This window comes from Lotus japonicus, chromosome 4, assembly GCF_012489685.1.
Source record: "Lotus japonicus ecotype B-129 chromosome 4, LjGifu_v1.2".
NCBI classification, from domain to species: domain Eukaryota; kingdom Viridiplantae; phylum Streptophyta; class Magnoliopsida; order Fabales; family Fabaceae; genus Lotus; species Lotus japonicus.
In genome coordinates this window covers 68,745,070-68,762,097 of record NC_080044.1, presented here as the reverse complement: position 1 = coordinate 68,762,097, position 17,028 = coordinate 68,745,070, and the positions used below count along the sequence as shown (strand labels likewise).

Sequence of the window (17,028 nt, the reverse complement as noted above, 5' to 3'; positions counted from 1 at the left end):
CACATAAGCAACAGACACACTTTGGAGCCAATTGGATTAAAAAAAAAATTTAGGGACTACATTTGATGCAAAAAAATTTTGAGGACCAGGATTGATTCCCTTTACAATTATAGGGACTTTTAGAGTATTTAAGCCTAAATTATAGTAAATGATATTATAAATAAATAAAACATAGCAAGTATAATGGATTTTTTTTTGGCTTAAAGGGTCCAAAGGCCCCTGAAATTACAAAGGGAATCAAATCCAGGACCTAGAAAATTTTTGCATCAAATTGGGTCCCTAGAAAAAAAAATTAATTCAATTAAGGCCAAAGTGTGCCAGAGCCCAATTTTGTCCTAGTCAGCTTATCAACGTGGCTTTTTTAATTTTTTTTAATTAGAAAAATTAATTAAAAATAAAATTTTAATTCCAACTCACTTAAGTCAGCAGAAAAAAAAAACTTAATAAAATCCTAATCTAAACATAAATCTCTAATCTAAACATAAAATCAAATCCCTAAACTGAACATAAAATCAAATCCCTTAACTCAAATTAACCCTATCTATCCATCTTCAGCCCCAATTTCAACCCTAACGAAGAACACCTCCAGAGAACACCTCCACTCCACTCGAATGGCGGCCACAACGAACACCTCCAGGAATCGACGAAGAAGGCGAAGATCGAAGAGTAAGGCGAAGAACAACGAGCACAAACTGAGGGAGCGAAGAACAAGGAACTTCCAAGGTGTGCTGCATTTAGAAAGGTATGAATACTTGCGTACTTGTTCTTTGTTTGGACGAATACCATGCTTTCTTCTTCTTTGTTGGGGATGAATACTTGCTGACTTGTTGGGTGAATACTTGCTTAACGAGTTAGGGTTCCTTTCGCAGGAATGGCAGAAGGTATGATCAAAACCCGAATCCACCACAAGGGTCGTTTTAGAGGCATTCCTATGACATATGATGGGGGAGAGTCAGTTGACATTGATGGGGATGTTGATTTGTTCTCATACTTCTCCATCAAATCTACTATGAAGGAAGACCTGGGATATCCTCATGATGCTTACAAATTGTGGTGGTGCAAGTCAGAACTGAGGTTTGAAAAAGGCTTAAAGAAGATACTGGATGATAAGGATGCAATGGAACTTGTTAGTTATGCAATGGCTTCTGGGGGGGTGGTTGATATATACCTGGAACATACTGTGGAATTGCCTGAAGAATTGCCTGCAATGGAAGAGATGCAAGAAGAATATGCTGATTTGCTTGATGAAGACTTGCATGCAGTGGAAGTGACTGGGCAAGCTTTCACTGGGAAAGTGATTCCTGATGTGGAAGTCAGTACTGTGATTCCTGATGTGGAAGTCAGTCATGAGAATGCTGAAGTTGAAGAGATTCCTGTTAATGAGGAAGTGGAGGAGACACATGTTATTGAGGAAGTGGAGGGCATTCCTTCTGTTACACTGCCTGAAGTGGAAGTGACTCGTGTGACTGAGGAAGCTCCAACTGGGAGAACACATGTTAGGGAAGTTCCTGATAAGGGAAAAGGAAAATTCCTTGCTGAGAGTGATTATGAGTCTGACATATCTGAAGAAAGTGAAGGTCACATGATGCTGCAGGACAACTTTGGATGCTCATATCTGTCTTTTTTGTAATAGTTAGTATTATTTAGTGGAAAATGGGACCACAGCACCATTATTGTAATGAAATGCTTGGATGACATTACTTTCCATTACTTTTGTATTTGCTTTAGGACTCTCATTTTCTATGTTCAAGACTCACATGTTTTGAGGTTGTGTTTTCTATAAGAATTGTTGTTTATTAAGCATTATCTCAATTCTGCATCATGTGCATACACTGCCAAAACAGGGCACCAACTATACCTTTTTGTGAGTCAGGGTGTGAACTTTGACATTCAATACAACCAACACATATTGTATAACTCATGAAACACTGCAAGGGAAAACAACAAGATCCATGTTGCATTAATGTTCCAAACAACCAACACATATTGTATTAATGTCTCATCTGGAGATTGCATTCATTACATAGGACATTTTCATTCAATACAAAGTAACTTTAACACTGCTACAACCAAAGTAATGCCTAAAAAGATCAACAATAACACAACACATAACATCCTAAACTCTAAGTCCAACAACAGAACACATAAGAGGATAAACAACAGAATACATGACAACCTAAACCATAAATCCAACACACCCCATTCCTAGAAGAACTTTGACACTGCTACAGCCAAAGCAATGCCTAATAAGAACAATAGCACATTAATCTTGAATCCCTCTCTTTTCAGCTTCATCTTCATCCTCTCAATTTTTTTGTCCTTCTCATTCATGTCTTCACATAACTTGACCATTGTCTTCTGCAGCATTTCGTGAAGCTCTTCCCTCAAACTAGCAATTCTTTTTTCCATCATGTCATTAATGTCTTCATTCAGATTTGAAGAACCCTCCATACCATCTTCATCTTCATTAGCAACACCTCTATCCCACTCGAAAAACCCACAAGACCCTTTCACCTGGAACAATTTCAAAATCAAACATTACAACCAGAACCAGAAGGCAGAGAAATTAAAATACATGTATTGATACAGAAGAAATTACCCTCCAATCAGGGCACCTCCAAAATAGCTTTCCTGGGTTATTACTGGAATGAGATCGGTAGAGAATAACCTCTTTCCCACAGCCACAAGTCTTGCGTGACAGTGAGGGTGAAGGGCACGAGGTGGATGAACGACAACTGACCCTATGGTTCTTCACTTTCTTTGAAGCTTCGTGGTCCTGTGAATTCATTTTCTCCCTTCTCTTCTCGTGCTCCGCCATTCCAGTGGAGGTGGAGGTGTTCCTCGTGCTCCGCTGTTCGAGTGGAGGTGGAGGTGTTCTTCGTTAGGGTTGAATTGGGGCTGACGATGGATGGATAGGGTTAATTTGGGGCTGAATTGATATTATTTGAGTTGAGGGATTTGATTTTATGTTCAGTTTAGAGATTTGATTTTATGTTTAGGGATTTGATTTTATGTTTAGATTAGAGATTTTTGTTTAGATTAGGATTTTATTAAGTTTTTTTTCTGCTGACTTAAGTGAGTTGGAATTAAAATTTTATTTTTAATTAATTTTTCTAATTAAAAAAAATAAAAAAAAGCCACGTGGATAAGCTGACTAGGACAAAATTGGGCTCTGGCACACTTTGGCCTTAATTGAATTAAAAAAAGTTTTCTAGGGACCCAATTTGATGCAAAAATTTTCTAGGTCCTGGATTTGATTCCCTTTGTAATTTCAGGGGCCTTTGGACCCTTTAAGCTTTTTTTTCTAAATAATGTAAAACAGACAATATAACAGATATACGCCTCAAAGGCCTATAATAAACAACAAAAATCCATCACCACCACTATAATAAACAACAAAAATCCATCTTCCATCAGGTGTAATCCTCCGGCAGCCATTGTTGGAAAGTTGATGGCCCTTCAAAAAAAATTACAGAAATATAACAGATATACGGTGTTGGCTTCGGTGTGACAGTTAAAAACTGAATCACCGTAGTTCAGCTCAATATACACCTTTGATATATTAATTAAAAAATTAACGGTTCAGATTCAATTAACTTTAATAGCTTATTTCCAATTTTACCCTCTTTTCTTCTCCAGAATGTTCTTCTCTGTCTTTCATTTTCCTTGCCCAGCACCACCGTCGTTCAAGCTCAATGGCGAAGCCACCAACAACCATTGTTCCCTCTCGTTAAATCCCCAACCCGCAGCTCCTTCCCACCATACTGAATCACCACCGTGCAACTCTCTCCCTCCGCCGAACCACCGTCCTTAACCACTGTTTGGTCCACGGTGCTGCCACTGCAGCCCTCCTTCCTCCTCCTTTTCTCCTTTTCTTTTTTTCTCTATAACTGTGCAAGCAATCCCCCTCTTTCTTTGCATAAAGTTTCAATTTTTCTCCATGCTTCTCTCTCTGCCTGCCTCAATTCTGGCTATTTCCAGCAAACTCTGAAAATTCACTATTTTCTTTTACATTTTGATGATAAAGGCTTCATTTTTATGCACATTGTGTAGTTTTTCTCTCTCTACTCAATTGAAAGAGAATTAGAATTAAACAAAAAGGAATTAAAGCTCTTGTTTTTTTTTTTCTGGAAAGCAAGCTCGTCTCTTGTTTCTGGGAATTATGATTTTGTTTGTTGTATAATTGATGTGATTCATTGTTTTGGGTTGACCATGTTTTGGAAAATTGATTCAGAACAGGTACAATGTCTAGTTATCCTTCTTAAGATATTAAGCATTTGGTTGTTGAGTGCTTTTTTTTTATCAGAGTTTTAGAATAATGCCCGTGTGGTTTTCAACTTTCTTTTTGCGGATGCCAGCTTTTCTCAAAAGACATTTCGTGGAAGCTTCAACTTTGGAGGGTTCTTCAACTATGTGCAAAATCTACATGCTACAAATGGTGAAATGGCTAGGTGGGGGAGAGGATCCATAGAAGGAATGAAGGATGATAGATAAGAGGAGACTGTGGAAGGCTGGAGCAGGGGTTGGAGGCGGCGGCGGCGCGTGTCGCTGGATACTAGCTAGGAGAGGCTGAGAGTAAAGGAGAAAGAAGGGAAGTGAAAAGACAAAATGGGTATTTTCGTAACTTAAGTGGGGAATAGTAACTATATCACCGTGATTCATTTTTGAACCAACCCACCGAAGACATCGTCCAGATATACGCCTCAAAGGCCTCCCTGGCTCCCTTCGTGCTCCCTCATTGTAGTTTGTGCCTTGCCCTGCCATGTAAAAAAAAATCCATATAAATTTAGAGTTTACTTACACACTCTGATATTATTAGGAACTCTTTACTGTTGGGCCTGGTTGCTTTTTGCCTTGTTTTTTTTTTGTCTGTTTAAGTTGTTGTAGCATCTCTTGAGGCTTTTCAAAACTATCTTTTGACAAAAAAAAATCTTATTTTTCTTCTGTATTATGTTAAAATGTCCATTCTACTTTTATACAATAAAATTTCGCTTATAAAAAAGAATTCATATATTGTTATAATGGAATTTCTTGGGTCTGCTTGAAGGTGTTATTTAATTAACTTGATTTGCTAGAAGAGGTCAAGAGGTAGTTGTAGAAAAGTGGAATTCTGTATCCATAAGTGGGTCTGCCAAATACAATTAAAGAAAATTTCACATTTAATATTTTATTTTTTACAACTGACAGTCATGAAATTAATCTTCTCAAAACTCGAAGATCACAAAAATATTTATGCGTCTCCTAACGAATCATTTTCAATACACACCGTTTAGGGATCAAACCATCAACTAAATATTTAAAAAATTCAATTATCTATTTATTGCTGTGAATTGTTTGTAATTTCTCATTGAATAGATATAGTAAGGACAAGTTTCCAGCGCATATAATGCTCACATAAACCGTGAATGGATCAAATAGCCATCCACTTTCAGCCCAACAGGAAGAACTCTGATTGGACTCCGATATAAAGTTAGCATGGGAAGCTAGTTAAAGTAAGAAGCACCATGCATGAGTGTATTTATTAAGTAAAATTGGGGTGATTAAAATAAATAAAACTGAGGATATTCTTGATGTATGCATGCACAAAAACTGAAATTAAGGTTATACTATTATTATTATATACTATTGAAGTGTCATGAGATTCATGAACTTTAGAGGCGGCGGGAAACTTAATTGTCAATTACATGGAATAGATTAATAGAATGTGATAACGAGCACACTGAAGCTTGCCAGCATAACAACACACTAGCATTTTAAGATGGATAATGAACTCATTAATTGAAGGTTTATCACTTCTATTACATCACTCTAATGCTTTGTTTGGTAGAGAAGATAGAGATAGAGTAGAGAGAGTTTAAAAGAGAGAAATAGAGTAGAGAGAAATGGGTGAGAAATAGAGTAGACTAGTAGAGAGAGTTGAGAAGAGAGAATGAAGAGAAAGAATGACGTGGCTTCTCTCTCCCTTTGTTTGGTTGAATAGAGAGTGAAAAAAGAGAAGATTAATTTTGTATGAAATGACATTTTAACCCAACATTATTATTATTATTATTATTATTATTATTATTATTATTTTCAGTTTAAACAACTAAATTTAATGTAGATAATTACCTCCAGCAAAAACTTTTTTTAGAAAAAAATGAAATCTACAATTTGGAGAATAGAAAATTATTTATACAAGCAATCTAATTTATTTCGGAAATGATTTGTCAATCCACAGTCCAAAGTGCAGTGCAATTAACATGCTAGAAAAGAAAGAAAAACCAAGGGTAAAATTGGTAAGTAAAAAAATTAGTGAAAGCCCCTCCCCTCTCTTCGCAAATATAAGAGACCTAAAAAAGGCCATGGGTCCCACATTTCAGATCTTGTCTCTTCTCTCCCTCTGCCAACCAAACGAGGGTGGAACACCCAATCTCTTCCCTAACTCCCTCTCTTCTAACTCTCTCTCTCTTGAAACTCTACACAAACAAACAATGCGTAAGAGAGTTGTAGTGGTTTAGGAGGTGTTCTCTCACTTTTTTTTATAAGCCCAATGTTCAAGTGAAGCACTAGGGTTATTAGCCGCAACAAGGCACCATTAAACTAAAAAACAGAACACAAACACCCATACTTATTCCTACTTTTTTTTATAAGTCAAAAAATATATTGAAATGAAGTATAAGAGAGTTATACTTATTACAATAGTAGGTAATGAAAGTGGGTTAGGTGAATGTGAGGGCCCGATGTGCGGGGTGTCTCAGCACGTAATTCCGGAGTATGCCGGAAGACAAGTGATATGATGTGTTGTGTGTGTAACTTTCCTTGGGTATTCAATTGTTTTCTTGTAGTGGTGTCTAACTAGCTAGGAACTTTCATTAACTCAGTTTAAACCTTAGCCTAGTATATTAACTCCTCCAATTTACGAGTTTGATTAATTTAAGATAGATTCATTTATTTGTTTATTTAAGTATTCGTTAATTGAGTCAAACATGATCAGCACTTAGAAGCAAATTAAGTCAAGTGGAGACCATATGGGAATATATAAATTCAATATCTCTAGTATCATTGTCTATAAATTAAGCCTTTACATTTCCACATTCATCGTGGCCTAGCCCTCTTGCATAATTTTTATCCTTGCTTAATTGTCTTAGAACTAGCAAAGTAACAATGAAGAGTTCATGTAGCAAAAGCAGTTATTACTACTTTTGGTTTTGGCTAATCAATATGCTCCTGTTGCATTTGGCAGTAAGGTCCCAACTCACCACAGATTTTTATAACTCCTCATGTCCTAGCCTTCTCAAAATAGTAAGAAGAGAAGTTAAAAAAGCTCTAATGAATGAAATGCGAATGGGTGGTTCTTTGCTTCGCCTTCACTTTCATGATTGCTTTGTCAATGTAAGTTTAAGTAACATATATACATGATTGTTTCATTTATTATATGTATGCTGTATGCATTGTTCCTTCAACCATATATGTTACACCACAATTGATACAGTTTGTCTTTGATTTGATCATATCTTACAAATTTCTTTCATTATCAGGGTTGTGATGGATCAATATTACTAGATGGTGGTGATGATGTTGAAAAGTCTGCTCTTCCCAACTTGAACTCTGTTAGGGGATTTGATGTCATAGATACAATCAAAAGTTCAGTGGAGAGTGCTTGTAATGGGGTTGTGTCCTGTGCTGATATAGTAGCCATAGCTGCCAGAGACTCTGTTCTGCTAGTAATTATATTCAATTCCCTCTATTATCCATAGATTAATTTTTTTATTGTTTTTGCATGAAATGAAATATAAATAACTCAAGCCAGTTGGAAAAGTTGATCACAACTTACTACATGGTTGCCAACAAGTAACAAAAAAATTATAACAGAATTAGATATACAAGCTAGATCTCATAGTATAAATCCCTATACTATTGGAAGGGTATAACTTTCCAATGAACTATAATAACATGTTTGATTAAGTTTTTATTCTTCTCGGAATTAATTCTGACACTCAGAAACCATCTACAAAGACTTATCTCCATAATTGATTTTAGATAATAGAATCAATTAAAAATGATTTCCAAACATGGACTAATAAATCTATAATGAATCTAGATATAGGCTTAAAGTTTTTATGAAGTGATAAATTTGTGTTTGAGTTTAATGGATATGCACTGACAGTGTAAAATAGTTTTACACAGACATCCAATTGAATTCCGCCAAATCAGAAAATATCTTATTCTTTTAATTAAAATTAAAGTCAAATGCAATTATCTCTCCTATGTGGCATGCTTTGGTTGGATGACTGTGTAAAACTATTTTACACTGTCAGTGCATATCCATTAAACTCTTTGTGTTTTCCATAATTATATCACCCCTGATGTTTTGTAGAGTGGTGGTCCTTCATGGAGTGTTCTGCTAGGACGAAGAGATGGAACAGTCTCAAATGGATCATTGGCAAATCAAGTGCTTCCTTCTCCATTTGATCCATTGGATTCAATCGTTACAAAATTTGCTAATGTAGGCCTCAATCTCACAGATGTTGTTTCTTTATCAGGTAATGATGGAGTACGTGTTTGAAAACTTGGTATGTTACCATGTTTAGAGAACTAATTTTGTGAAGCTAATAGAAATAGCTTTTGTGAGGGGAAAAATGATTATGAATGAATTACTAAAATTGGATCAAAACATGTTGTAAATAGTCAAAGATTAGGATCTGGATCAGAATCCTTTCATGTGAAAATTTCACATGATACTAACGAGAGAAATACACAAAATGTTTCATTTGACGTTGTTATATGTCATGACTCATGAGAGGACTCCAGGATCCTAATCTCATGTTATGACAATTTCCAGGGACAACTTAGAATCCTAATCCCTTCAAAGCTAGCTAGTAAATTTAATTAAGGATATGGACACATTTCAAGTTAGTTTAATTGTTCTTGTATTGTTAACTAATTTACTCATTGGTTCAATTTTAAAATTTTGAAGGTGCTCATACAATTGGCCGATCAAGGTGTGTATTTTTCAGCAACAGATTGTCCAACTTCTCAGGAACAGGTGCACCAGACAGTACCTTAGACTCAACCATGCTCACCGATCTGCAAAATTTATGTCCTCAAAATGGAGATGGAAACACAACCGCGGTCCTCGATCGGAACTCGTCGGATCTATTCGACAACCACTACTTCAAGAACTTGCTCAGCGGAAAGGGCATTCTCAGTTCTGATCAGATTCTGTTTTCTAGTGATGCCGCTAATTCAACTACCAAACCTTTAGTTCAAAGCTATAGCAACAATGCTGCACTTTTCTTTGTAGACTTTGTCAATTCTATGATCAAGATGGGGAATATTAATCCAAAGACTGGGTCTGATGGAGAGATTAGGAAGAATTGCAGGGTGATAAATTCTTAGAAATGTGCATCATGCTTGGGAAAATATGAAATGGTTTCCTTAGGTTGGTGTGGTTATGTGTAACTCACTTGTTATAATATTGTAAGGGAATTTGGGATAGTGGGGTTTGCTTTTCAGGTCCCATATGTGGAACGTGAGAAACTAACCCAATAAAAGACAAACTATAAATAAATAAAGAGTTTCAGTTGAATGTCCTGGTTTACACTAGCACAATTAAGTTATCATGTACATCACTATTATATATATATATATATATAAACTATAAATAAATAAAGAGTTTCAGTTGAATGTCCTAGTTTACACTAGCACAATTAAGTTATCCTGTACATCACTATTATATATATATATGTATATATATATATATATATATTATTTTTTTTTCATTATAGTTAGCCCCAACTTTTACCTATTTAGCATCATCTAATCAGACGCAAATGGTTGGTTTAATTTTTTTTTTCTGCATCGGAAAATTACATAAAGAAGACCCACAACTAACTAATTCCTAGAGCATCCCTTAAAAGCAAGTGTTGAACCTCCAGAGGCGGCAACTCGAAGACCTTGAACCTGGGAGGCGACGAATTCGGTCCCAAAAAAGCTAAGCGATCAGCAACGAAGCTCACATCCCTACTAACCACCTTGAGCTCCACAAGCCAATTTTTCTACACCCAATAGTTGATTTCTAACAGAATTTACATGAAGCGACGACTCTCCCCATCCTCCAAAGCTACCAACAATTCTAGCCCACTTAATTATAACATCAACTTACCATCAATTAGTATCGGTTCCAAAAATGTTGTGTGTGTTCGCTTTTTGTTCAAGTCAGTTGCAACGTTATTTCACGTATGAATTCCGCTTTCCAAAATAAATTCAGTGAACACAACCTACTTGTAACGTTAGATGAATATATGTTTACGTCCACTCAAACTTTTATTTAAACGAAGCCGCATATATCATCGTCAACTAATGTAGTCCTCAACTCACTTATAGTGGACTAAAATTACTTACAACAAAACTATCAGCCACACATTCTAGGGTATTGGACAAGAAGTGCAATTAAATTTAAATTATTAACCTACATCAAAATTAACCTACATCAAAATGAATATAATTTTACCCAAAAATATATACTATCTCATGTAGCAATATGCTAGCATGCCCTTAATTTATTTATTAGTGCAATAAGAATATCAACAAAATAAAAAAGGCTTAATTGCACTTTTGGTCCCCCAACTATGGCCTTCCTGCGAAAATCGTCCCTAAACTTCAAAATTAGCAAAACTCGTCCCTCAACTATACACACAGTTGCACTTTTGGTCTTCCGTTAGCATTCCGTCAGAAATCTAACAGATTGGGACTAGTGACGGAGATAATCCGTCACAATTCACAATCCAGTCACCAAATTTCTTCATCTTCCTCAATATAACCACCACTCATCCTCCCCCTCCTCATTCCTCACTTTCTCCATCTTCATCAACCTCAATCCCTCATCCTCCCCTCCCTTCTCCTTTCATTCCTCTTCACCACTACCTCCCTCAACCATCAAACGAGATCTGGGTTAGTGCGATGCAGATCTGGTGTCGCGGTGGTGCATCGATTCTCGTATGGAAAGCCAAACACGATGGGGAAGATGAATAAGGGTAGCTCCAGCGAAAAAGATTCCGATCTCAGGTGGTGGTGTCGCGGGATTGAGAGGGAGAGCGTCGAGGTTGTGTTCTTCTTCAGTTTCTCCCTCCCACTTGCCTGTTCATCTTCTTCATGTTGATTTTTGATTGAGTTTTGGGGGATTTGTTTATGTGCTGGTTGCGGTTGTTGTCGGGGGGAGCACTGGTGTTTCTGGGTTTGGATCGGTGGAGGTTGGCGTTTCTGGGCTTGGATCGGTGGAGGACGTGGTGGTTGCTGGCTAGGCGTGGTGGCGGGGTTCCGACACCAAGAACAGAAGGGCAGATGGCAGAGATGATTGAAACCCCTTTCTCTCCAGCAATCCGCTCCAATTCAATTTCAGTATGGAGAGTTTGTGTTGATGGTTGAGGGAGGTAGGGGTGAAGAGGAATGAAAGGAGAAGGGAGGGGAGGATGAGGGATTGAGGTTGATGAAGATGGAGAAAGTGAGGAATGAGGAGGGGGGGATGAGTGGTGGTTATATTGAGGAAGATGAAGAAATTTGGTGACTGGATTGTGAATTGTGACGGATTATCTCCGTCACTAGTCCCAATCTGTTAGTTTTCTGACGGAATGCTAACGGAAGACCAAAAGTGCAACTGTGTGTATAGTTGAGGGACGAGTTTTGCTAATTTTGAAGTTTAGGGACGATTTTCGCAGGAAGGCCATAGTTGGGGGACCAAAAGTGCAATTAAGCCAATAAAAAATGATATAGTAGTTAGTTCACTTCATCTCTTAACCATGAGGTTGAGATTCGATCATCACTAATGAGAATATAACACATATTGTGATGAACCGTTTATCGTTTTATGTAAGCACCCCAATGAAAAATTAGTCATTGTTGTCGGCGACGAATACTCTAACCTACAAATAAAACCCTTGTTGACATTTCTTTAAAAATCATTGCTAAATATTATTACTGAAAAAGAAAAGGAAATGAGAAGTATGAATGCTCTCCAAAGTCCAAACGTCGTCGTTGAAATACATTTGCTTGTTTATCAAACGCGCGGCGGCGGAGGGTGGCAGAGTCAACCACCGAAGGAGAAAGAAAAGCTGAAGAAACCGTCACAGAGAAGTGGCAGTGAGTGAGCGAGGTGCAACTGTACAAGTACAATGTGCGGTGACGCCACCAACTGGGACGAAGATGCGTACAGAGAAAGCATCCTGAAGGAGCGTGAGATTCAAACGCAAACCGTTTTCCGAACCGCCTGGGCTCCTCCGCAAACCCCTAACCTCCACTCTCTCATCGCCGCATCCAGCGACGGTTCCATCGCCGCATACTCCATCTCCGCCTATAACCTCAACAATGTAACTACCTCATTTCATTTCACTGCTTTTTGTTTCCACTCGATGAAGCTACTGAATCTGATTTCATTGTTTTTGTGATTTGTTGCAGCCGATTGGTTCTGTCAAAAGTGATACAGATGAGTAAGTGCATGTTCTGCTATTATGCTTAGTTAATTTCAGTGTTTTTAGGGTTAATTGTGTTTTCACATGGAATGTATTGTGTTATTGATCTAGGTTATTTGCTGAACCGGATTGTATCTTTAAAGCGCATGATGGACCGGCGTATGATGTCAAATTCTATGGTGATGGTGAAGATGCTCTGTTGCTGAGGTTCAAACTATACCTATGCTATGCATTTTATGTTTTTAATGTGTATTTGCACTCTTTGGTGTGATTTTGAAGGAATCAATTGCATGATGAGCTAGTTTGTGAACTTGCTATGTACGTAATACTTTTGTTTTAGAGGGAAGGGTATTCCTGTTGGCTGGCTGTTCAGTGATTTCTTTGTTTGCTGAGATAATGGTTTTCTTTTATTTGGTGTTAACTTTCGACGTGGAATGTTTATACAATTCGTATGTGTGCGGAAATGATTGTGTCTCGCTACGTGCATGATACGAACATGTTGACTGTATTAAAATAGATGAGGGTGTTTAATTTACCATGTGGCACTACTACTCCTGACAGTAGCTTTGCCTTGCAGTTGTGGTGATGATGGTCGGGTTCGAGGATGGAGATGGAATGGCCTTACAAGCTCAAATTGTTCTGGTTCTTCGCTAGGTAATATATTTTGCATTTGATTTGACTAGGTTATTGTGCTGTTCACCTCCATTCTGCTAAGTCGTCTCTATGAACTAACTATCCCAAAAGCCTTAGTGTTGGGTACAGACTCATGAATGATTTTTCATATTATATTCCTAACGTCATTATTATTTTTTACTTGTAAATTGATGTTTTGTAATGTCTTATATATGTCATTCCTTAATATTTCAGGAAATGATATCAAGCCTGTACTTGATGTGGTAAATCCTCAGCAGAAGTGAGTTCTTCAAGAATCATTGCACCCTTCAGCTTTGTTAACTAGACATTTTCTATGATTACTGCTGAAGTAGAAGATGTCTGTTTCCTTATTGATTTCACTGTTATTTGATTAATATTTCCTGTATATTCTCTGACTATACTCCTGTACATTCAGGCTTCTTACTTGATACTATTGCTTATTGCACTAAAAAATTGTATTTTAAAGCAACTTGGAGATAAGCTTGACTTGAAACATTTCTTATTTATCTTATAAGATTTTACAATTGTCAATGTTTTTTGGTATTTGCCTGACTTGAAACTTGTCACAAAAAGGGATTATTCTGACAATCTAGACATATGCAGAAAGTTAGTAACATGTGTTATATTGACCATAGTTCAATTTTTTCATTTGTTTTGGTTACCTGGTTAATCCTCTATATGCTCACACTGTTGTCTTTTAGAGGTCCTTGGGGTGCACTTTCACCTATCCCTGAGAATAATGCTATTGCTGTTAATACTCAGGTGTGTGATTTTTCTTTACTGTTTTGTCACATTAATTTGTTTGTTATTTTATGATCAAGTATGAGCTTAAACATTCTTGTTTAATTGCAGGGGGGATCTATTTTTGCTGCTTCTGGTGATTCCTGTGCATATTGTTGGGATGTGGTATGTATTCATGGAAGGTGAATATAATTTGTGCATGAAGTTTCTTGGATACAGTTGTATTTGTGTTGACGCTGGTCTAACGTGTAGTAATGTTCTCAGGAAACTGGTAAATTAAAAATGGTATTCAAGGGGCACTCAGACTACTTGCATTGTATAGTTGCTCGCAACACTTATAATCAGGTTTTGACTCTTGACTTTATACTTTCGTCATTTGAATTCAACAGAGGGATAAACCCTATAGTGGATGGAGTTTGTGTTCTGTTCAGCTCTGAATTTTATTAAATAAAGAGAGCTTGTGTTACAGGCTTTTGTAGCTTTACAAAATAATTTAAAATAATAACACACTAAAGATACAGAACTAAAACAATAAGACTAACGCAACATCCCTATATGTTTAACAGTGTTCATTTTTCTCCATAGCAATTTTTGTTTATAAAGTATAAAGTATTTTCAGGAATATTTGCATTATTGAATATTGATTAAAAGTTTTCCGATACTAGTTTATGGACTTATGAGCAACAGAATATGGTGGTATGTAGCCGATCTTTTGCAATTTTCATAATTCAAAAATATAAAAGATAGGAAAAGTAGTGGTCCTAGTGGAGATAATGATATTATAAAATAAGGAAATGGATAGATAACATGGAGTTCAGTTATATTATGTAAAATTTATTTTAATTTTTAAAAAATTTATGGCCCTATATGCGATGTTATATTTATTTGTAACAAATACAGATACCTAATAGAAGGCCATTGAAGGGGAAATGATCAGAAGGGGAGATATATACTGTTAAAGGGGAGATATATACTTCTTCTATATGCGATGTTATATTTATATGCGGTGTTAAATCTTTGCACTAGTAATAGAAGAAGTAACACTACTCTACTACTGCTAGAGAATATGTGCGCTAATTTTTAAAAGTTAAAACCTTGGACTGCTAAAGCATCTTCTATTTCCATTTCTGTTGTGCTTAGTAATCTTACTTGTGTGCCCACAATGTGTTGTCTGAGATTTTAACTATCAGTCGTTCTGATCAACATTCAGATTATAACAGGGTCAGAGGATGGGACCGCACGAATTTGGGGTAATCTTCATTTTTGTTTGTGCCAGTTACTACAGTAGAATAAGTTAAAATAAGCTTATTCTTTATGTAAATTAATTGGTTAATCAAATACATTGGAGTAGCTTTATTGGGAACTTATGTTTCTGTGGCTTATTTACCGTATTTATCATATTTACTAGATTGCAAAAGTGGGAAGTGTATCCAACTGATTAATCCAGCAAAACATTTGAAGTTAAAAGGATCTGTTTCATGCATTGGCTGTATTGCTTTGGATGCAAGTGAGAGCTGGTTGGTAAGTGCATTGTCAGTTTGTGAAGTTATGAGACAGATATTTGATAATGAAGTCACTTTCTTCTTTATGGAAATCAGAATTGTTACATATGTAATGGCTTCTTTTTGGTATATGGCATATTGGCAATTAAGACTTGGATAGGATAACCATTATTCCTAATTATGATACACTATTTCTTGTTTCATGCAATCAGCATCATTGTTATATGGGAAAACTACTTTTGCTGATACTTTTTCTATATCATCAACAACTCAAATTTTTCAAACCAGAATAGTTTTCACATTTTAAGATTGTCCTTTGTGTTGGGGCAAACGAGTGAAAATGCACACATGCTTGGATGAATATGGTCTGTGTCGTTGTAGCTTGGGGTTCTGTACATAGTTAAGGGACTTTTGTCACCGTTCTACAGGCTTGCAGTAGTGGACGGAATATATCACTTTGGAATCTTCCTGCATCAGAGTGTGTATCAAAGATTTCAACTCGTGCTTCTGTACAGGACATGTTATTTGACAATAATCAAGTGAGTTGGCTATCTCTTTTCTCCCCAGTTGTTTTAAAATTGGTTATCCCATTTGTTGGGAGCGGAGGATGTGTTCCCATTTTATTCATTATTATTAGAAATATTTAATCTAAATAATGTTTTATCTAGTGTTATATATGCAATGGACTGAACTGGTATGTTAGCGGTGTTAGAGTTGATTGAGTCATAAGTAAACTTCAAAACGCAAGGATAGGTGCTCTAGATTAAAAAAAAAAAAAAACCTCTGGGATACCGGTTATGTCCTTATATTTTTGCTTGTCAGCCCTTAGATTTTTCTGGTGCAAATTTACCTATGTATTTTTTACTCCTTTGTCACCAGTAAGTATTTCAATTATTATTCGCTGTCTGTCATGTGGGAATTGTTGGCCTTTGCTGAATATTGACTCATCAATTATTCTGATAATATTAGTAAGTCTCACTAATATTTTACGTTAAATATTCAGATTAATTTTTGTATCTCTCTTTCAGATTTTGACAGTTGGTGCCGATCCTCTTCTCAATCGCTTTGACATGAATGGTGCGATCCTTTCACAAATACAGTGTGCTCCACCATCAGCTTTTTCTATCTCCTTAAACCCAGCTGGGGTATGTTCTGATTCAAAATTTGATTGGTATTGAGATGAGATTCATACATTTATTCCCGTTACTAACTAGTTAGCTAAAGCTTGCTGCACGGGATTCTGGTTGCTTTCTGCTTTATTTTATAGATATTTGTTGCATTAAACTGCATTATTTATTTCAGGTTATGGCAGTTGGAGGTTATGGATGTCTTGTGGATGTAATCTCACAATTTGGCAGCCACATGTGCACATTTCATTGTCGATGTATTTAGTGAAGTTCACACTTAGTTTGAAAATTCTGAAATCTCAAGCCTAGGAGCTTGACACAATTTTCAAGTCAATGATTGGCAAGCTTCGGGATACAATAGAGAAGCAAGGTCTGCCAAAGTTGTGTATGGTTTTTTATTTAGTATACCGGGATGTCTTACAAGTATGCTAATCTACTACAATATGTAGATAAAGTTTTATTGCTCCATTTTAATCCCTAAATTTAAAATTCGTATTAGTTCTTGAAAGTTAATATTGTCATTGGGATTGAATTGAACAATGGGCTGTACTAAATTCT

The 17,028-nt window shown here is 36.4% G+C and overlaps 2 protein-coding genes across 2 annotated transcripts; both read left to right on the top strand.

Annotated features, from left to right (window-relative positions):
• Window positions 1-7,066: 7,066 nt before the first annotated feature.
• On the top strand, window positions 7,067-9,568 carry LOC130714616 (peroxidase N). The gene is made up of 4 exons (XM_057564526.1): window positions 7,067-7,371; window positions 7,518-7,703; window positions 8,357-8,522; window positions 8,957-9,568. The coding sequence occupies exons 1-4, from the start codon at window positions 7,144-7,146 to the stop codon at window positions 9,376-9,378; spliced, it is 1,002 nt and encodes a 333-aa protein (XP_057420509.1). The 5' UTR covers window positions 7,067-7,143; the 3' UTR covers window positions 9,379-9,568.
• A 2,413-nt stretch (window positions 9,569-11,981) lies between these two features.
• LOC130710171 (THO complex subunit 6) lies at window positions 11,982-16,978 on the top strand. The gene is made up of 13 exons (XM_057559342.1): window positions 11,982-12,344; window positions 12,433-12,464; window positions 12,558-12,653; window positions 13,024-13,100; window positions 13,314-13,359; window positions 13,802-13,862; window positions 13,953-14,006; window positions 14,106-14,186; window positions 15,052-15,091; window positions 15,250-15,362; window positions 15,772-15,882; window positions 16,372-16,488; window positions 16,646-16,978. The coding sequence occupies exons 1-13, from the start codon at window positions 12,150-12,152 to the stop codon at window positions 16,733-16,735; spliced, it is 1,113 nt and encodes a 370-aa protein (XP_057415325.1). The 5' UTR covers window positions 11,982-12,149; the 3' UTR covers window positions 16,736-16,978.
• Window positions 16,979-17,028: the final 50 nt, after the last annotated feature.